The sequence below is a fragment of the Lonchura striata genome, chromosome 3 (genome assembly GCF_050655825.1).
Source record: "Lonchura striata isolate lonStrDom1 chromosome 3, ASM5065582v1, whole genome shotgun sequence".
Lineage (NCBI taxonomy): Eukaryota > Metazoa > Chordata > Aves > Passeriformes > Estrildidae > Lonchura > Lonchura striata.
This window is the reverse complement of record NC_140705.1, coordinates 68,073,363-68,096,114: the sequence shown is the minus strand read 5'-3', so window position 1 is coordinate 68,096,114 and position 22,752 is coordinate 68,073,363. Positions and strand designations below refer to the sequence as shown.

General features: G+C 34.5%; 1 protein-coding gene and 1 long non-coding RNA gene across 9 annotated transcripts in view; one reads left to right on the top strand and one right to left on the bottom strand.

Annotated features, from left to right (window-relative positions):
- The window catches only part of RYR2 (ryanodine receptor 2), a 381,438-nt gene that overhangs the window by 312,961 nt on the left and 45,725 nt on the right, over positions 1-22,752 (top strand). For 3 of the 8 annotated variants that reach the window (XM_085576771.1, XM_085576770.1, XM_085576769.1), the window contains 11 exons: positions 201-260; positions 5,825-5,959; positions 9,169-9,281; positions 9,924-10,020; positions 12,593-12,696; positions 13,230-13,281; positions 13,412-13,465; positions 15,114-15,137; positions 19,960-20,016; positions 21,114-21,213; positions 22,085-22,164. In XM_085576771.1, the coding sequence (XP_085432897.1) occupies positions 201-260; positions 5,825-5,959; positions 9,169-9,281; positions 9,924-10,020; positions 12,593-12,696; positions 13,230-13,281; positions 13,412-13,465; positions 15,114-15,137; positions 19,960-20,016; positions 21,114-21,213; positions 22,085-22,164 (876 nt within the window). The remainder of the gene's footprint in view (positions 1-200; positions 261-5,824; positions 5,960-9,168; positions 9,282-9,923; positions 10,021-12,592; positions 12,697-13,229; positions 13,282-13,411; positions 13,466-15,113; positions 15,138-19,959; positions 20,017-21,113; positions 21,214-22,084; positions 22,165-22,752) is intronic. The other 5 variants (XM_021527072.4, XM_021527071.4, XM_021527070.4 and 2 more) reach the window with 2 other exon arrangements.
- LOC144246060 (uncharacterized) lies at positions 863-5,829 on the bottom strand. Its single transcript, XR_014954288.1, has 2 exons — positions 2,031-5,829; positions 863-1,927 (listed from the first exon to the last, which is right to left on the bottom strand). It is a non-coding gene; the product is annotated as an uncharacterized LOC144246060 (long non-coding RNA).

Genomic DNA, 22,752 nt, shown 5'->3' with positions numbered 1-22,752 from the left:
ACAGATATGTATGATGCCATCCAGAACGTGATCCTGCAAGCTTGGTTAAGAAAAGGATTGTCTCTGAGATTTTTCTCAGTCTTTCACATTGTCAGTTTCATTCATCATCTCATGAAGCCCAAGGTTGATATTTAAATGAATCATAACGTTTCCTAATTACCTTCTATTCCTAATTTATATGATTTGTAATCTATTGGCAGAAAGACACGGAAGATGAAGTACGAGATGTCATCCGCAGTAATCTTCACCTTCAGGGCAAGGTAATCTATGTGCAGTTTTTAAATTTGATTTTTCTTCCTTAGAATTAATTAGACAACCTGCCTTGGTTTGTTATGATAACTTGTAGTCCCTTATTCTCTTTTCTCAACTAACTTGTTCATGTTAACTATTAAATGTTAGGTTTTTAATGTGTCTATGTGCATTATATACAATATCATATGGCCCTTCAAATCTCTTTCCATTCGCACCATTAATAAAGAATTGGAGATGGAAGGAAGTTCTATCACTGTTTATACTCCACCTACTATTATTTGAGATAAAGTCTGCAAAATGCTCAAAGTTACTTAGTATCAACTTGAAGTCTAAAGGAAAAGGAAGCTGCCATTTTGACGTGCTCTGTAAAGTGAAAAATCTCAAACTTTCTCAGTTTGGTGCCTGATTTTCAGCCCTGGGAAAGGAAGGTTTTTTGGGAAAAAGTATAGATTTCTGTTACTTAATTCCAATTAGTGCCAGGGAATAGCTGTAGGGAAAAAGTCTTTGTCATGGTTTGACACTGGCACAATGCCAGTGCCCCCATGAAAATGTGATCCCTACCTTGAATGCTGTGAAGTGGAATCTAGAATAGAGCAAAGCAGGCCCAAGCTTAATAACAGGAAAAAAAACTTTATTAAACTACTACTACAAAAGAAAAGAGAAAACTAAAGAAGGGGAAAAAAAACCACACAAAGATCCAAATGAAAACCTTGCAAAACATTCCTCTCCCCACCACCCAACTCCAACAAACCACAGTGAGACACAATCTGGACCCCAATCAGGTTTCCACCCTCCAAACAATCGATACTCAGTCCATCGAGGGAACAGAGTCTCTCCTGTGCCACAGACCCCCCAAGAAACACAGCTCCACATCCTGTGTTTCCATGTCACACATGGCACTGCCCGGAGAAAAAGTTTGCCATGGTGACCCTTCTCCTTTTCATGCACAGTGCTCTCACCACAATGCATGGATGGTCAGACTGCCTTTAGGATTTTTCCTTTCAAGGATGCCCTGCCAAGAGGGGAGAAAACAACAGTTCAGTTTTTCATTGTTTGGGACCACAGTCCCCCCCCATTTTCCCCTGGGGCCGAGGGCTCAAGAACAGAGATCTTCTTCTCTTCTCTTCTCTTCTCTTCTCTTCTCTTCTCTTCTCTTCTCTTCTCTTCTCTTCTCTTCTCTTCTCTTCTCTTCTCTTCTCTTCTCTTCTCTTCTCTTCTCTTCTCTTTCCTTTCCAGGGCAAGGGGGCGCTACCACAAACCCCCTAACCTTTTCTCTGTTCACTCCACTTTTGTCTTTTTCCCAGCTGAAGCAGGTCTCTTGACTCACTGGCATCCTCCCAAAACACAGTCCCTCTTGAAGGAGAAGATTGGTTCAGTTTGTGGCTAACACGGAAAAGTCCAGCCAAAAGCCACTCCTTGTCCCCCTCACATCCAGAATTCCTCCTTCCAACATCCCATCCCAGGGTCCAAGGTGTCCCTCTTCCTCTCTTTCAAACCGAGGAGGGGAAAGGAAAATTCACAAAGCTTTCATTTTCTCAAGGAAGGGTTAAAAGTCCGAACTCCCAGGATGGCTCGATGCCCGGACATCCAGCAACTCCCACACAACTGGGCACCTTGGAGCTCCCCCCGCTCCTCCTTCCTTGCGGCTTTCTCTCTCCCTCTTGGGAGAGGAACTCTGGGGGGGGAAATGGAGACATCCCAGATTTCTTCCACCCTTCCATCTGCAGGGGCCAGCCCGGTTCCAGTCCTTCCACCACCCTTGGGGCCTTCGGCCTCACCTTTCTCAGGCCATGGGCTTCCCCTCCCCCACCCAGCTCGTGGCTGGGCGGGGGAAGGTTTGCACTGCACGCTGACCAGAACCAAAGAGAGCGAGTTCCCCTGGGAATTCTGCTTTCAACCCCTCTGTGTTCTCAGAGGCGTGTCTACTTTCAATTGGTCAATATCTAAATTGACCTCTTCCTTCCGGAAAAAATTATCTTTCCGTGTCAAACCACGACAGTCTTGAAATGGCCAGTGTAATGAAACTGTTTTATTAATGCATCAAATAAAGAAAAAGAATCCAGAATATGGAAGTGTAATAAAATTATGCATGATGGAATTGTACCTGTACCTATGGATGTTGCTTTACTTTGGATTGTCCTCCACTTCCTCTCCCTGCCCCATGTTTTATTCACCTCTAGAGAAAACTAAACTACTGTTTTCTGTGCTTATTAAAAGGTCACAAAAGAGTAAACATGAGTTGAAAATCTGGTGCTTTTTTTTTTTTTCTGAACCATTATTTAAGAATCATTTAGTAGTCTACATTCCACTGCAATCACTGCATGGCAGTAATAATTTTTTTTTTTTATGAACTGGTAGTGGGATGCTTCTTCCTCAATAATATGTGAAGATTAATTTTCTCCCATCATATTTTTTGTATGTCTTTGCCATGTTAACAACAAGAGTGTTTAATCCAGTAGCTTTAAATTATAGGGTTTGCGCATAGAAAAGTTTACTCTGAAAGCAAAAGATTTGGTTAAATCCTAAAATCTTGAAATACTTATCCTTATATAGCACATATTGTTATATAATGAGAAGCAGAAAACACATGGGCAAAGTACTAGGCAGAAAGCAGTGTTTCTGAAGATCTTAATGAGCAACAGTACTTAAACAATGTGAATGCCATGAACATAAAACCTTTGAACATGAGGTGATTTTGTGTATAAACTTCAATAGTGTTTTCTTAGTGACAGTGATAGATATTTCTTTTCTGTCATTTTCAGTATGTGTACAATGTAATTTTGTGAGCCATGCATTACAAGTCTTGCCTGGGTTTTCATGTTGCTATTTAGCACTTACCCTCCTGTCTTAACTATTTCTGTTTCTGTTTTGTTTCTTCAGTGATACATTCTGCTGTTAAGAAATTTCTGTCTGTTACTGCTTTGTTGCCTGGATGTCCTGATACGTCCTAATCCTTGGTCTTTGCTTTCTCTTTAAAAGCTTCCTATGCTTCAATTAAAAGTTTGCTATTGTTAAGCAACATACATCTTCTCTATTTAATGGGAATAAAACTGTTTTTAAATTTCTTAGATTGATGCAATTTCACAGTGCCTCGATAATTAAGATAAAAGTAATTTTAGCTAATCCAAAATCCACACTGTTGGATTTTCCAGTTGTAAACTTTTCATCAGTGACTGTAGAATCTCCTATTTTTAAATGAATTCCCAGTGGAAGATGAAAATCTGAAAGAGAACCACATAATACATAGATAGAAAAACTAAATTGCTATTGTCGTTAGCTTTATTTTAGAGCTGTTTACATATTGCTTTAATAACTTCTAAAAGCTCTGATTTAGACCTGTATGTAACTGCAGAAAAAATGGGATTTTATCAGTAACACATTCTAGAGTTAACACTAAATGTAAGTATGTAGCTAGTTAAAGTATAATGTCTAAAGTTAAATTCAGTAGTTATGTACAAATTACAATACAATTTATTCCATAATTCTCTAATTTCATTAGGCTTCAGTCACTATACAGTCAAGTATGATGTTTTTTGTTACCAAAAATGATATCATCATGCATGGGCTACCCTTTGTTGTCTAATTAAATCAAATGTAATAGGAATGAGGGCCAAATGGTCTTATAAATTGAAATTATTTTCTACTATGAATTAATACGTAATTTAGTTATCGTGGTGTGTGTAAAGCAGCTTTCAAAATATAGGAAAAATACTGCTTTTTGAGAGCTGGTTTGCTTCCAACCATAGCAATTTTAAATGGTGTTTTCTGTTAACCACTTCTTCTCACAGACACCTTACACTGTTATTTACATTAGAGCTAAAATGCAATTTATCTAGATTAATTTTTGGAGTACTACACTGTTAGAGAATCGTCCTTCCGAATCTTTAGCTATTAATGTTATGGCATCTATTTCATGCATTTGTCTACCTTTGTCTACATTTGTCTTCATCCTGTTTCTGTCTTTCCTTTCCTTGCATGCCTGCATGCTGTTACTCAGTACCAAGCCTTTTATTTCAAGAAACTGATGATGAAACTTGCTTTCATTTTGACATGGATGAAGCTCAAGTCACCAAAATCTTCTTCCAGCCATTCTAATTCACACCTTGAAATGCCAACTACTCATACCCTTAGAAAACTACCTATACAAAAAAGCTGTACCTTGATAGAATGTGAGGAGTCCTCAGATCAAAAGACATCTCCATCTGTGATTAAAAAGTCTTTTATGGACTATCCATTCATGATGATCCAGTCAAATGCGCACACAAAGACTGTGGATGTGACAGTTGTTAAGAAATGGAAAAGCCGAAAGGTGGAAGAAATGACTGCAAAATGTGGCTTTCTAGGTTATAATAAGCTATTAATGAACGACTCTGTAAGTTTTTAATCATTCCTGGAACTTGAGTAAACCATATATCATAATATGTTTTGGGGAGGTGAATTAGCATTATTGTCTCATCTTAGGCACAAATTGAAATCTGGATCAACAAAGAAGTTTTAGCCAACTAAGTGTTGAGTCCAAGCTCTATGGAAATCTATAGAATTTTAGCTCCCCCTCCCTGAGTTCTCTAGCCATCTGGGCCAGTGTGTCTTCAACAGTAACAGCAGAATCAGGAATGATCACTGGCCACAGCTCTCAGTAAAATGGGTCACCAGTGTCATTGTAAATGGCACAGTAAATGGTTGCAAAGTGTGTTGCATTGGTCTTGATTAGCATAAGGACTGGGGAGACAAAACAAACCAAGAAGAAATCGCCAATTGTAAAAGAGAGAATAACAGATTAATGAAGTAGAAAAAAAGAAATGTAAAGAGAAAAACTTGATAAAAAGCATTTTGATTCTTACAGTTCTTTATAATTTGTAGGCTGATAAGCAAATGCATCTGGATTTCATTTTTCCAAATCAACTTATAATTTTTTAGCTATGATCAGTAAAATGAGAATTTTCTAACGATAAAAAAAAAAATAAAATTAAAATAGACTTAAATAATAGAAGTACCTACTAATATCCATAACTGAAAACTAAGTAATCCCAACTAATAGAGCAACACTTTTAATGTTGTTTCATTTAATAATGGGAAAGGCAGTGTACTAAGTTATGTCTGTGTACCTCATATTCATTACTTTTCCTCAAATATTATATTAATTGCTGGTGTCAGTACTATTTGTTGACCAATGATTTTTTGATATTTGTATTATTATTAGTGTTTTAGTTCTGTGGGACAGGTTGCCCATAGAAACTGTGGATGCATCACCTCTGGAAGTATTCAATGCCAAGTTGGACATGAATTTGAGAAGTCTGGTCTTGTGGAAGATGTCCTTGTGTATGGCAAAGGGGTTGGAATAAGATGGCCTTAAAGTTGCCTTCCAACCCAAAACACTTTGTTTTCTGGAAGGTCTTATAAGGCATTGCACAAATATGTCTTGTTCTCACAGTGTAATGGATGCTAGATGGGTTATGTAAAGGTGTAGGTTGGCTGTACAAAGTGTTTCAGTTTGCCTTTGAAGCTATTCCTCTACTAGTTAAGCTGTTTGGAACATTTTGCCTTGGTGACCTGTGAAATCTTTCTCCTGCAGCTTGAGGATCCCGCCATTAGATGGCAGATGGCACTTTACAAAGATTTGCCAAACAGGACTGAAGATTCCTCAGATCCAGAAAAGACTGTGGAAAGGGTCCTTGATATAGCTAATGTGCTATTTCACCTGGAACAGGTTAGACACATTCTAACAATTCCATTGCTTCTTAATCTAAATAAAATTATCCACCCTTTCATTTGTACTTTTACCTCCTATATTTAATGTTATATTCTTTTTGCTTTCTTCTGATAGCTACTGTTTACATGCTTAATCCTGTGTTTTGTAGTTCAATATCATGGTAATATCTATCTTGCAGTGTATTTGCAGCAGCTTGAACAATTTGTTTGGCCAATCTGGAAAATTCATATATTCCTTGCTGCATTCAAGAAACAGCAGAATCAGGCTGGAGGAATTATTTTTTCTGAAAAAGTTCTGTCACAAACTTTAAGTTGCTTCAGAATCTGGCAAAAAGCTCTATTGAATTATTTAATGGTTTTTTGCATTAATATATGAGCTTCCCATGTGGCCTGAACTACAGTAACTTTTATTTAAGTAATTCTGGCTTTTATTTTGTGTCCTTTCCATATCCCTGAAAATACGAAGTTAAAAAAATCTCCTGTATGGATACATCTTACAGGTCAAAGACTAGTTGATAAGTTATTTTTGTGACTTTTCTCTTTGAATTATTATGCACTTTAGATTTATTATGCTTTGTCTTTTTTAAAATGTGGTGAAAAAACAGGACATTAACTTGGAAGCTGTTCCTAATGGCAGAAATGAACACAGATTGTTGCATACCATAGGCTACAAACTATCTTCATATAAATGTTACTAATTTTTTTTTTCCTTTTCAAAGAACATTTTAAAATTCAAGGTTCTCTTGAATTCTCATTAGATTAGTTGGTTTCACTTAGAAAGTTTTCAGATCCAATGTCAAGAAGTTTCCTCACTGTCAGGAAGTCACTGGTTCAGTCAGTGGGAACCTGAGAGATATGTAAACGTGCTGGTATGCACACTGCAGAAGGTGTGTTGATGTGAATATCTGTGTCCTGTCTGCTGCATTGTACAACTCTTCTTCATATAGTTTGCCAGCCTAGATGTGGATTTGCTGCAAGTTCAACAGCCTTAAACAGTTTGGTAGAAGACAATGAGGAGTCACTAATTTTTTCCTGTTGCTGAATATGTGTGGAGCAAGCAAAAAGTGATAGAAATATGGAAGTAAATCTTTGTCAATCATGATTTACCTATAAAAGAGAGCAAGAGAGAAGAATGGGTGCCGATTTGAAAGGATATAGGTTTGCTCTGAGGAAAGAAGACTAGAGAAAAGCTAGAAATATGGGTGGGGGGTGAAGGAGGGAAAGGTTTCCTCTTCTACCCTGGTTTTATCAAAGTTGACTGAGATGATCCAGCAGTAGTACAGAACAGGATGGATTCTCATTGTAATATCAGGCCAACATTTAGGATCAGTACTTCTGATCAGACTTAAACAATTTGTTGAAAAGTTTTCTGCTTTTTTTTATGGCTACCTTGCATCTATTTGTTTAATCTAAGATTTAGCCCCACAGCTTTTCTTATCTTCTGTAGATAAATGTTCAGGAGATGTTGTTACTGAAATGGGAAATCTGGTGTCTTTACAATTAATGAATATATAAGCACTGCATCTGTTTTTCTGATAGTCTTGAGTAATCCTTTGCTCTCTGTATGCAAACACTCTGTTCTCTATATATACATACTCCAAATGTTTCTGTATTGCACTGGCAACATTCAGTCTATTCTTTGTATTTTCTTTCCATGCAGACCTAACTTCTTTGTTTTTACTGTTTTCAGAAATCTGCTTGTGTAGGCCGAGGCTATTTCTTTTGGGAAAGTATAGAGTGATTTATAATTGTTTGTGAAGATTTTACTAATTAGCTAACTTCCACATTTGGATTTGTCTGACTTTTAAATTATTAGTGCTGGCACTTTTTTGTGACTGTAAAAATGTTTGCACTGAATGCTTTGTTGTCCTTTCTCTTAAAAATATTTTCCTTTTGCATTTTATCTTTTATAAAGAACTTTAAGTTTGCTACCATTTAATCTTACAAGTATAATTACATATTTCACTGAATGGCAGTGTTTTTGTCTAATTAAATGCTCATTGTTTAACTATTAGTATTTTTTTCATATTTCACTAAACTGGATAATCAGATTTGGATTGAATATTGAGTCTACTTAAATGTCCGAATTGTCACTACATATTTTACGTATCATGCTTGATTTTGTTTCAAGGGAGAATTTCAACGATTTTCAGGGTAGAAATGATGACTTCCACTGGCTTCTTTGATGCTGTTGGAACACAGAGGAGTGTAGTTGTTTGTAAAAGAAACAAATCGCCCATAAAAAACCAAACAGCCCACCCCAAAGTTCAACTCCCCTTTACTCTATAACAGTTACATTGGTTAAATCAAGTTATATAATATTTATGGAAGATGTGTGAAATAAATCACAGAGATCATTAATAGGCTGTGGGGAAGGATAGGTCCATTGCACTGTCTGCAATCATAGTTCCCAGTTATCCAGTCAGGATATATGCAGAAGTATGTAGGTGCTCTTCAGCACCACAGCTGGTTTCCATCTTGGGATGGAAACAAGAATAAGAGGTGGAAGAAGAAAACCTGAAGGCATAAAAGATAAAGATCGAGTACACCCTTTTCATCTCATGTTACTGTAGAGCCAAGATGCAGAAAGAGAATATAATTTAAGACAGAGCTGTAGTTTTCTGAAATGTAGCTAAAGTGTTTTGAAGTATTTTATGTAAATTCTGTCTGTGCTACTTCAAAGAAAAGATTTAGTCTTAAGTCCTTGTACTTGTCACTCTTTCCTAAGACTAATTCCTCTCTATCATAGCTGATCATTATAAATATTACAAAGATTATTTGTATCCATGAAAATTTCTTTTAAAATATTGTCTGAGGCAATGAGAAGGTGTACAATTTACCTGTACATGTGTAAAGAGTTACATATAAAAGATGGAATGAATGGAGGCTCTTTGCATTGGAAGTTAAGGCTTCCTGAGAAATGGCCTTACTGATAGTGCTCTATCTAAAATATAGAAAAAGTAGAATTAAGTGAAAAAGAAGAATATCTATATCATATCAGGAAAGGGAGATTTTGCTTTATTTTCTAAATTCTGATTCTATGACTTGGCTGAATGCTTGAACTCTGTCTAGAACACTTTTTCTGGTCTATTCTTCTGTTACTTTTCTACTTGATTTATCTGTTAACTAACGTTTTTACTAATATTACTCTTTCCCAACAATAGGGACAGTGCCACATTATTTTCCCATGTGTTTTTTGTGTAACAGGTTGAGCATCCGCAGAGGTCCAAGAAAGCAGTGTGGCATAAGCTGCTGTCTAAACAGAGGAAAAGAGCAGTGGTGGCCTGCTTTAGAATGGCACCATTGTATAATCTTCCAAGGTAAGAGCTGTATTGCTCTGTCTTTCACAAATGCACTAAAGTTCATAAAGAGGTATCTGGAAAGCTCAAGAGGAAAAAAGAAAGGAAACCAGTAACTGATAAACTACTTGGTATATTTCTTTTTTATTAGGTTTAATTACTTCTTTCTATCTTCTGAAAATAATAAAAGAAAATATTTTCAGTTTCTGATTTCAAGTCTAATCCTGAACATTAAAAAATGCAATTATTTGAGCACAATACAAAGTTATCTATTGGTCTATTTTAATAATGGTTTTCTTAATATTAGTATTAAAAAATACAGAAATATTTTATATTAAAAACATAAAACTTACCAATGTGGCAATTAATTTTTTAATTTGTTATATTTAAATTTCTTTAAAGGTTTATTTATTATCTGTTTCTAAATGATTGTTAATATGTTTTAGCATGAGTTTTACAACTCATGTGGGAAACAGTTTTAAATAAAAACATTTTAATGTAAATTTTATTTTTAAATGGGTGCTTTGATAGGTTTAACCATAGAACTTTTTCTTTCTTCTTATTGTTGTAATGACTGTTCAGTTCTTCAAGCTAAATGAAATTCATATTGACCAAATCTACTTTTAAAAATTTACAGCTTTTGTTTTAAATGCTCTTTTTCAGACACCGAGCCGTCAATCTCTTTCTTCAAGGCTATGATAAATCTTGGATTGAAACAGAAGAACACTATTTTGAAGACAAACTGATAGAAGACTTAGCAGTATGTCTGGGTGAAAGGGTCATAGGAATGTATTATGGATTAACATTCAATTTGTACAGTAATAATTATAAATATGTGAAGTAGCTAAGATATCACTTAACCTATCTCTACCCAAAGGGATGAGCTATAATCAAGTCACTTCGACGGCTTTTTAAAAATTACACGTGATGGAGATTCCAAAATCCCCTCAGGCTCTTTGCTTCAGGGCTTCAATAACCTTTTAAAAAGATTTTTTTTCTAAATTACATATCAACTGCTGTCATTCCCCTGTCTCTTATCTTGTGCCCTGTGGAGAACTAGAACAGCCTATTCCCTCCTGTTTTGCAGCTAGCCTTTGTGTATTTGAGGACTACATAATCCACATTAAAGCCATTTAAGTCAAAAGGTTAGAATATGAAACTAGAGGAATCTAGTCTTAGATCAATCAGTTCCTTAGAAGCTGTCAGAGTTTGCTTCTTCACAGAAGAATCCTCTTGGCAGGGACATGAAGATTTTTCCCAGTGGTGAAGTGTTAGAGCCATGTCTTTAGCCTTGCAAATACCTACAGTGATTTTCATTTAAGTCTGTGGTCCTCATCCCTTACAATTGTCTCTCTGAAAGGTAGCTTTTTCTCATCTTGGGCAAGAAACTAGAAACTGATTCAGTCCCTGGGAGGTCCAACAGAGCACAGTCTGAAATCAGTCTTTTTATTGTAAGGAGAGCCTACACTCTGCAATAGAGGGAGGAAGCTAACCATAAAATTTCTATTAGAAAAAAAGTAATAATCTGCTCTTCCTGCTTAAAGCTTGCTTAAAACCAGTTACCTAAGTTATAAACAAATTTAAAAATTAATCAAAATAGTGAAAGGGAAATCACCAGCAATAAGCTCAACACAGACAGAACAGACTATGGAAGTTCAGTTTTGCCAGCACACACACAGAATTAATTTATTGTGGCATCCTTTGTGTATGAACAATATTATCCTTTTTGTGAAAAAACAAGAGATTTCTACAAATGTTTACTTTGTATACAGCCTTTTAGACTGATATCCTTAGGTATCCCAACACAATGCAAGTGTTTTAAATAGGGAAGGTTCAGTCTCAAAAATAATTTTATTTTAGAAGCTGGGAGCATGAGTGTGCAACAGAACAACATAAGAACATAACATGTTCTTTGCATGTGTGCATGTATATGCAGTTGTGTGCATGTAAAGAAATAACCCAGCGTGGTAATTTGGCTACACTGACATGAGGGATTATCTCCTTACCTCCATGATGAACCTATATATTTGCTAAGTTCATCAATTACTCCTTGCTCACCAGTAGCTTGACTGAAAAAACTGTCTCAGAGAAGACAGAAACAGACTGGTCTGGCTTTTATATCATCCTTTATTTAAAAAAAAAAAACCTACAGGAATTCCCTTTTAATTCCACAAATTCATGGATATGTGTGTTTCCATTGCTCTCTTTGGGAGACCATAGAAATAGTAGTATTCACAGATATCTATAAGCATTTTCACAGGAATCTGTCGGGCATGCAAAATTTGTTTTCTCAATAGACAACAAACCATTTTCCCAGTATCTTTGAAGTGGCCAACACATCCTTACTGCTTAATTGATAACATATTGCAATTGTGTATTACTTGTGCTGTCTTATCAATGCATGGAATTATTATTATTTATCTGTATTTTGGTGTATAGTGCTAGATGAAAACAAGGATGAAGAGTGAGTATATTTTATGCAAGCTATTTTCATTGAGCTACCAGATTATTCATAGGAAATAGCATCTGGATGAAGCAGTTTTTTAAGTAACTTGACAGGCAAAACTTGCTTTCTGAAATGTCTTTTGGCAAACAATGAGAAATCAGAGATTTGTATAGATGCTTTTAAGACCACTGTTAGGTCATTGTTGTAGTATTTAGGACTACCTTTTCTTTCAAAGAAAGCCAACTAGAGCTGTCTAAAACTGAAAGCAAAATAACCACATGAAAAAAACTCTTTTTATGGCTTTATATATATTATTGAATCATGTATAATATTTTTTCTACATTATTGGTTTGTTGTCTCCTAAATTTCTATATCCTGCCAACATTATTGTTGTTGGTAGATAGAGCTCCTTCTGTCTAAAACTGTTGGTAAGCTTCAGGTTTGGATTTCCTCTCCTTCAAAGTCTCTCAGAGTTTCTCAGATAACATTATACCTAGCATAGACTTGAAATGGGATTGTCATTTTTCTGATGAAGCTGGTTAACATAGCAACAATCAGTACAATAACAAATGATGGCTTCTAGTTACCACTAGTTCTGGATAACAGAGTAAAATATTGAAGTTATTTTTAGAATGTAGTGAAGAGGGTTGATTTTTAGGAGGAGAAGAAATCCAAAGCTTTGCAAGTGGTATCTTTGTAAGTCTTCAGGTCATAAACACAGTTGGGATTCAGTTTTGTCATACTTTGCTAGAAAGTTTCTTCCTCTTGGTTGTTCAAATAAAAATTACATATATGTAATATTTATTGTTTAGTAAATTGCACAGAATAAAAGATTTTTTACTATTGATAATTGAATATACTTTAAAATTTTTTTTTTTTCCTAAAGAAACCTGGAGAGGAACCACCAGAAGAAGATGAAAGCCTTAAAAGAGTTGATCCTTTACATCAACTTATTCTGCTATTCAGTCGAACAGCCTTGACTGAGAAATGGTAGGGATGGTGTGAGACTACTGAGTGTATGCAGATTTTCAGATTACTCCTGTATTTGAAGTCATATATGTCTCTTTCCAAGTGAGATTGCATAAGCTAGGCCAAAACGTGCGTATGAAGATACGGTGAGTTTGAGTTACACTCAAACCTCTTTAGCTTGTGGTATGGAGAGAGATTTTAATATGACTTTTTCACAGCTATGGATGCTGTGTGCAGGGTTTACTACTCCTCTGTCTTCCATCTATGTTCCCTATTGACAGTTACATTCTGAATATGAAATACATTCTAAGTATAATTAAAAATTAACTATATTCACTTTACTGGAAGGTGTTCATGAATTTCTGAGTACTGTGTCTGTAGCTGGCTATACTTTGTATTTGTATAAGTTAATCAAGTCTTTCTTTTACATGGTAATTATTAATGAGCATAGAAGTTATTTAAAAATATTTTTAAGATGCTTAAAAATATTATGGCACTTCAGTTCTACTGTAATTAAGCTTCCTCATTCTACCTTTCCTCTGTCTGTTAACCAGCAAATTGGAAGAAGATTTCCTGTATATGGCTTATGCTGACATTATGGCAAAGGTAACTTGTTTTATACCTATTGTTTATTTTGTGTTTAAATTTTAGTGAAGAAGATTAAAAAAAATAATTTGTAGAGTGTAATCAGTAAATTGCAAGTTATGAGCAATGTTTTCTTTCCACATGGTATCAGAGCTGCCATGATGAAGAAGATGATGATGGTGAAGAAGAAGTGAAGAGTTTTGAAGTAAGATTATACTTGTTTTGTTTTTCTTGTCATGTTAGACATTATTTCATAGCTTCCAGCTGACATTTATGTTTTTTGGTTCATGGCTTACTGCAGCTTATTATGCCAGTGAACTGCATGTCACAAGCTGGATATGGCAGATATAAGTCCCCAGATTAATATTAGTGAAACAAAAACATGCACAATATTACATAATATAAGATTAAATAGAGAATAATTTAGTGGCTCTTAGATATTTATCTCATTTAACTTTAACTTTTTAGTTAGGTATTACAGATAGTAACTTCAAAAGTCTGATAATAACAGACTGTATATTTAAAATTATTCTGCCCTACCTTTAGTTTGGACTTTTAAAATACTATAATACTACTTTTGCAGTTGTCATTTGCATTCAGTACCAGTAATTCATACAGTAGTTTTAGGTTTCACATATATATTAGTGCTTCTTAATAAAATGTGAACTTCTGTTCATTGCTACTGCTAAGAGTTTTGCTTGTGTTGAGAATAGGAAATTTATATTTATTGCTGTTTAATGCTGAGTTTTTAGTGATCATCACTGTTTTAAGGATATACACATGAGCTGATTACAAGTGTAAGATTTGAGTCCTTGTCATGTGCTTGCTCTGGGATCTGTCTCTCCTTTTCCATTCATAAAATGGAGTTTGCAAGAAATTTGTGTCTTCTGAGGGACACTGTCAGAATTAGCTCTTTAATATTTTTAATATTTTAATGTGTTTTCACATATTAAGATTCTGACATTAAAAGATATCTCTTGTGTCTTTCAAATTAGTATTTATGTTCCATATCTCCACTAAAACACAGAAATATGAAATAAATACTTTTATTATTTCTTAAAAAATTCTAAATATACTGATTTATTTGCTGTAAAGCTATCTGTGCTGTTTTGATTGTTGAGGAGTGGTTTGGGTCATGTTTACTTTAACTCCATTGTTTTATAGACATAGAATGTTCTGTATGTTTTCTACATGATGATGCATGATATAGCACTGAATCATTTAAGTACATATTCCCTATTTGTAAGTAGAAAGAATATCAATATTAAGTAAGTATATTAATATTAAGAAAGTAAGTAGAAAGAATATCAATATTAAATTATTTTCAATCATTCAGAAGTCCAGTTGAGTTACAAGTAATATACTCAATATATAAATTTTTGTTTCTTGCTAAATATCTCAGTATGAACACAAATTTCAGTGGGCTTTTCTATTTTTTCTTTTCCTTTGGGAATAGTCTTGACAAAGACTATTCATTCCTATAGGCTCTTATCAGTTAGCCTGTATGTGCTTATAAGATAGCAAAAGCCTCATGCTTATAGATATGAAAATTGTTAAATAGAAAATCATTGAGGTGTATGAAAGAATCTATCAGTAAAGAATTTGTTAGTGCTCCTTACCAAAATTGTAATGGGTTCTTTGTTCAGCATTCAATTTTTTGTCTTGAGAGAAGATCCTATTCATTTGTTTCTCTTTATTGCTTTTCCTGTAGCTGTGAAACTTATGTTTAAATAATGTATTTATATGTTCAAAAGACAAATTTGTGTATGTATTTGGTCAGTCACCTGCAGAAAAAAAATTTGGACTTCTTTTTCTTATTACTATTTCGCTTCTTGTCCTTGCTCTTCCTTAAGGTGACAGGATCACAACGCAGCAAGGTAAAACAAAAAAAAATATGTGTGTATTTGTCTGGGTCTAATTTTGTGATCTTTCAGGCCCAACATCTTGGATAAATTCAACTAAAGAGTCTTGAAATAATTTTTAACATTTTGGTTCCAGCATGACATCTCTACCAAACCTTTTTTGTGCACAAGCTCTTTAAAGATTTCAGAAATTATTTATGCAGAATATGCCATGTAAAATTGTGATACTGTTTTGGGGAAAGCAGAGTGTTGTTTGGCTTGTTCACGTTGTTATGCTGTTCATTCCATTTGTGCATAGGCTATCTTCTTTCTGGTTATAACTTGATTTGAATTAATTAAACAACTTACTTGGTTATTGAGGGGAAAGTAGCTGAATTTTTCTTCTGTCTCTTCGCAGACACAGATTTCTGATATAGTGGTAGAATTCTGTTTCCAATGTTTGTCACAGAGAGAGCATCAAACATAGTTCAAGTCTGATTCAGATCCTTTGAGGAACTGAGTCCTCAGCCTTCAATGTTATATTAGTTGACAGAAACTCCTTAGATACTCCTTACCTTAAATGATTCATTTCTTCTATGTTTTCTCTAAGAACAGAGGCAATTGCTCTGAAACTTCAGTATTAATTTTTTTATTGGCCCAATTTCTTACACAGCATTTTGTGTGTCATCATGAAAGCCTCACCATTTGTTTCTGAAAGGTGTCCCATGGCTATGCAGCAGACTACTTGCCTGTTTCACACAGGTCGAAGTCTCAGTTCCTGCTGTTGACTCAGGCCACTTGCTGGTAGCGCTGCAGGGCTGATATTCTGGGAGAAGGTATGGTGTGTGGAGTAGCTAATTTTTGGTTCTGAGGTGGTTAAATACAGTTATTTGTGCTGTGGTTGATGACAGCTTGAGTAAGTAAAGATGACTTGCTTGAGATTTGAAATGCACAGATTTATCTAATGGTCAGACTTCAGTCAGTAACTTCAAATTTCATTTCCTAAGGCAATGTAGGGAAACAATTGTAACCTTCTCCATGGTAAAGAGCAAGGGGATTTTTATATTTTGTTTGCTAGCCTTCTATTAACATTCAGATCACAGAAGGCAGAGGTTTCCATGCATCTGTGAGGAGAGATGATGTATTTCAGGATCAACTTTACTCTTTCTCCTCCAAAAATTTGCACAGGTCTGGTCCATCTTCATATGATAAAGGCATTATCCTGGAAGATGAATGTCCACACAAAAATTTATTTAAAAGGTATTGTAAATATTGTAAAGAAAGTAGATATCAAAAAGCCCCAAAGAAAATATATAAGTAATCTTATAATATAATTTCTTCTTTTTTAATTCCAATAATTCAGCTATTCAAATACTACATAACTTACCTGGTTACCATACACCAACTCTTATATGCTCCACAGAAAAAATTTTCTTGCTAACTGTGAAGATTTTAAAAGGGAAAAAAACCACAAGAAATAACCCTTGCTTCCTTCATACATGGCATTAAACAGTTGTGCAGATGTGAAACTGTACATACCAACTGTGTGTGTGCTTGTGTGTGCATTTGTGTATTTCTTTCTGTCTGGAGATCAAGCTTCAATGTTGAAGGCAGTTTCTTTATTCTATTCTGTGTATGCATGTGTAAAGTATGACTGTTCAATTTGTTTTGGGATAAAAGTCTACTGCTCCTCTGGACTTTAAAAATGTGTGGTGTTTGCAGCCAGAGTAATAAGACATTTGGGCAAGCTTAGAATGTGATGAAAATGCCTAGTGCATTTTATTGACAATTTTGTTGCTCATATCTCATGCAGTAGTAGTCTTATTTTTGTACAATTAATCTGAATTGGGTTAATAGTGTGAACAATAGGGATGTGCAAATAATGTTCTCTGTATGTTAGTATGTTCTTGTCAGCATTTATCTGCTAGCATTTGCTTTGAATTATTAGAGATGTCTTTGCTCCTTCCCTTTGTCTCTAAGTTAACTTTTTGTCATATTGACCAGATGGTCAGTTGACCACCTGTAAAGTTGGTGTCACTGTCTCCTTTGATTCTATCTGATAGGAAATTGTTTTAAATCAAACTCTTTCAATAGCTAAACACAAATAATTTTCTGCATTTGAGTCACTCCTACATATTAATGTGCGTTAAATATGTGTAGGATGGGAAGTCAAAGGAGTCAAAATTTAGCTCATATTTTTCAACTAATTTCTATTAAATTGATTTAAATTGACTCCTCACAGGAAGAAAACAAATGGGGGAAATAGAGCTTCCTATGTCAGTTATTTTCATTTCTGTTACCAGTAGCAACTTTGTTGATAGACTTCTTTATTCACAAGTCTTTTTTACAAAATGTTACATTATGCTGTCACTTACCTCAGACAAAAATTTTCATGTTTCTTTACATACAAATAATGCAACCTCATAAGGCTCCAGCCCAATGAAGATGGTTACCTGTATCTCTTACTGTCATAAATACTAAATAAACCACTGAGTGTCCATATACCACATATTTACAATAAGTAACTATTTTTTATGTGAATTAAGATCAGACTCCATATTCATCAATTCTAAGAAAGTAAACATTCAAATAACTATGTAAAAATATATTTTTCATCAGTTTTTTATGCATGTGCTGGATTTTATTGAACCTAATACATGGTTTCACTACCTACACTACAGAATATGTTATTTATTAATAGGATAGTTTGTGTTGGAAAAGACCTTTGAGGTCCTTGAGTCCAAACTTTTCACAACAAGCAGTGATGCTTCAATGATGAAGTCCAAAAGGGATGATTTAGGAAAAGATATTTTTTATTTATAGAGCCCAAACCAGCACATATTGAACTTAAAAAATTAACGTATTTCTAAAGATGTATGTATAAAAAGATATAGAAGTATTATGCATGAATACTTGATATTTTAATTACATAGCTTATACTTATGCATGCCTGACATGGAAACGAACAGATGTTTTGCCAATGTAAGTACTGCCTAATAGGATTTGTTTCCTGGATTAAGCAGAATTCTTGAAAAGTATAAAATATGAAGACAATTGAAAGGAGAAGCATTCATCTTCTAATAGCTGAGTTGGATGCAATTTCTGTTCTTTACATCTTTTTTTTTATTTTCTTAAGCTTAATGTCACAATTTCATGTAAAAAAAAAAAAAAGAAGAAAAAATGCTCTGTAAAAGTAGGATCTTATGCCAGCATTCTGTATTTTGGAGCTTAGTGGTGGCAGCAAACAAACCTCTCTACGTGTCCTAGCTCAAAGGGAGACAACAAGAATCAGTCTCTATATGAACTACAAGAAATTTAAGCATTTCAGTGACACACTTGGCAGTTAAAGCTTCTCTTTAGTTTTAGCAAATTTGTTTCCTACAAATTCAAACTAAAAATTGTGGTTTTGCCTGATTTATTTTGGCATATGATTGCTCATAAATATTTAAAACCCAAAAACAGAATGAAGTAGAAAATATTTGGGTCTCTACTTTCATAAGTTTCTGTGGTTTGGTAGAATGCTGGAAAAAGTCTATAATATGAGAAAACATGTATGTGCATTTATAAGTGGTCAACTTTTTTCTATAGGAGTGGAAAACATCCAAGATGGAATAGATTTGTTCCTCATTGAGGATTGATTTTGTTTTGGGGGGTGTTTATTTTGTTTTTTGGTTTTGGTTGTTTGTTTGGTTTTTTGTTTATTTTTAAAAATTTTGTTCAATTATTTTAAATGTTTCATTTAGTGAAGTATTTTTGCAATTGTTGTGATGGTTTGGTGAATGACAGAAAGCTCAAATCATTGGCTAATTACTTTGGTAGTTTCCTGACGTCAGCTGACAAGCCAGTGGATAAAGTGCAAAAAGCTGAAACTGGTATCACAGATAACAGTGTAAACAGTAAGCACATCTTAGAGAAATAGAGATAACCTTATTAACTTAGTATATTCTGTAGGCAATCGGTGGCCCTCTTCATGTAAGTGCTGCCATCACATATATATTTATATATATATGTATTGAGTTGGCAGGGAGAGAGCAACAGTGAAAATGCATTGTGAAGCTGAAGAAGGAACCATGATCTTTGTGGGTTGTCATCAGAGAATGGTTGCTTTTAAGAGAAATGCTTGTGGTGTTTTTGTTGGTGGATTGGTTTGGTTCATTGGTTGGTTTTGGTTTTTTTTTTTGGTCTGTTTTGTTACTAACGTCCTAGACGTCTTGATTTCCATGGAAATGCCACTTCTCTCATTCTAAGCTGTTTGGCAATGTCTCTTTCTACTGTTCTTCAATATGGCAATTGCAAGAAGTTTGTCTCTAGATTATGCAGATACATCCTCACTGTAAGCATTCTTATAAATCTTTGATATTCTTATAAAAAAATGTTGTACAATGAAAGTAGTATAGCTAGTGTTAGGCTTCTGAATAGTAAATTTTGCAATGGAAGAAAGATGAAAAGGTGTTGGGTCTAAAACGAAAAGTATCTAGAAATAGGAAATTGTTTTTAAGACAAGAAAGGCTGATCAATTTTCAGCAGCTTCTGAAGCAAATGAAAATATTTTATTGTAGCTATACTGAAACTGTGATGTCATGGTTTTCTGGTGGTTTGTGTGTGTGGTGTGTGCGTATGTGTGTGTGTATGTTTCTGTTTTGTTTTTGTTGAATTCCCAGGAAGAGGTTTAAACATGAAGGCAAAACTTTCAAACCCTAGCATGGCTAAATACAAAGCAACGCTGCCATTTTTTTTTCCTTTTTGTGCCTCCATCTAGATCTATCACGTAATTTAAAGCAAAAAGAAAGATACAATTTTACCACAGGAGAGCTAATAGTGTGAAAAAAAAAAACCCTGATGAATTTTGTTTCCGCAGCACGATATTATCAAAGATTTAAGAAACAAATTTGCCAGCCTCGGCGAGAACTCTCTGGTAACAGCATAAATGTCTGTGTTGGTTTGCTTTTGAGTTAAAGGTTTCTTTTTCATTCATTTGAACATATTTCTCTTTTTTACCTCTTCTTTTTTAATTTATTACTCATATCCTCTATTTAGCAAGCCTTCATTTTTTAAACCTCTTCCATCTTCCAATGTATTTTTTCCGTAACTTGGATGGAAAGTTTATGGCAGCAAAGCTGTCAATCTGGCTACTTCTGCTGCAGCTGTTCCTGCTTCTAGGTCATACATGTTTTGGGCGTTGTGTTTTTGGACATGATACTAACTGATTGTGTCATGTTCCTTTTGAGTAAGCTTTTTACCACGCCATCTGATGGACTCGCTGTCATAGGGCTCTATGCAACTTCCATTTTGCAACTTATACTGCTTAGTCATCCTCAATTCTCCAGCAAACTTCAATTAACCTGATGAAAGTTGAAACTCTTCTGGAATTAACTGTGCCTTTATGTTTGCTCTTTATGCTCGTTATGTTTTCAGTAGTAGTTTAAATTACAAAAAAGAAACTTCACCATTGCTCAAGCAACGCCATGCAGTATTGTTTGTTGCCGCTAGAGAATACAAAATATAAAAGCACAGTGTATTCTATCAAATATTCTGTAAGTAGGGGGGCAATATATATTGTAATATTGTAATATGTTTTGAAAAAAATTCTGAGATGTTTCTTTTACTCTGGTATTCAGCAACAACTTACAACTCAAGAGCCACATACTGAGCAGTATGAAGTTATGGTCACACTATAGAAGATTATTAAGAGTATGAGCTGTTGCACAAAAACACAGCACAAAAGTGCAAGTTTGATACATGCAGTATATATAATGAACATGGGCTTTGAACTAACCTAATGATTCACAATTGAGATTACTCTTTCCAGATAAACTGCTAAAAGTATATTAAATAAAAATACCAAGTGGAGATTATTACTTGAACCTGTTAATTATTTCTTCAATAGCATCGTATGTATTAAAATGGTTCATGATGTTGCCATAGAGCCCATATACTAAGAGAAAACCAAGAACCTTTGGAGTATTGATAGTAACTCAAATCTCATGTTAAATGACTGGAATTTTTGTTCAGGAAAAGGAAATGGAAAAGCAAAAACTTCTGTATCAACAAGCCAGGCTGCATGATCGGGGTGCTGCTGAGATGGTTCTGCAGACAATCAGTGCAAGTAAAGGTAAGGTTTTGGTGTGTAGATTAAATTTTAAACCTTATTCCTAATTAATTTTGTAGTGATTTTATTTCTTATTGTGCCCAGTATGCATATGCTTGGCTCTAAGTTTTGCTTTCAAAATGAACTAAAAATAAAAAAAATTTTGACAGCTAATCCAGAAAAGTATAATGAGTAATTTTCAGAGACTCTTGTTTCTTTTGTAGCTATAATTAATTTTTCTAGTGCTAATTTTGAGGATTACTTCATAGCTTTAACATCATTGAATGACAAAATGGCCCTTAAATTCTGGAATGTGTACAGTTCTGAAGTAGATGTGGGCTTAAGTAATTTTGTTATTTCCCATTCTCCAAATATCTGCTTTATTGGTGTACTTTGATAAAACATTTCAGAAGTTTAAATGATGCCATTTCCCCCTAGAAACCATCTTATTCTAAGGTTTTATGCTTCCCTTTTTTTCTTTTGTGATTTGGTTCCACAGTAGTGATGTTTTAAAAATTCCAATTACAAATTCTGTTTACTGTAGTTAAATGCTTGGATTACTGTCATTTTCTGAATAAACCAGAAGGAAACATCTAGATTTTTATGCAGAGGAGACATACTGCTAAATTTGAAAGCTAGTTTATCATTGTGAGCCCAGCCTTAAATCTGCTCTAGTGATTGAAACATGATTTATATTCATTGAACTTAGTTATGCCTGCCTTATACTTAGCTTTTTCTGTGTACTTTTTATGCATTACATTATGTCTATAGACACTCATGAAGAAATTAAGGAAAAATAGGTCAGTTTTATGATTCATTGAATGGATAAAACAATTAGGAAAACATTCCTATTTTTATATATGATCCAAAAATATATTTATAAATATCTTTTAAGGTGAGATGGGGCCAATGGTTGCAGCAACCCTAAAGCTAGGAATTGCCATCCTAAATGGAGGGAACTCTACTGTTCAACAGGTAAAGTACTAGTTCCTTCTACCCTTTCTAGCCAGTATAGGTCTTTATACCATGGTCATTATTACTGAAGAGCTTATCATGTAGTGTGACTGTTTGTTACACACTGTTTATCCTCTTACTCTTGTTTGCAGACTAAAATCATGTACAAAAGTACCTTGTTTCATGGCTATTTATTATTTGTTTACAAGGCTAAAAGATTTGTTTTGCACTTCAGGTGTAAGGGGGAAATTTATCATTTACTTCTGTAGGAATTCTTTTGAAAGGAGGGCTTTCTTGGGAGATTGCCATTGTCCTATAGCCTGTAAAGCAAAATTACTGACCCCAGTCTTCACCAAAAATAATGATACACAACTTCAGAAGTCCTTAGCTTATGCAATGGAGACTCTTGCTGATAAAAGCAGATAAAATCCTGAATAACTAATTTATCATAAGATAATTTGGTGTCCAGTGGACAAGTCTGCTATGTTAAAAGAATCCTGCACTGTTGAAGTGAAGAGGCTGATATAGGGTACTTACAGTGTTTTGTACTAGCTGAAGATTCCTATGTTGAGAAGGGCTTATACCTGCCACTACTAAATTATTGTAGTA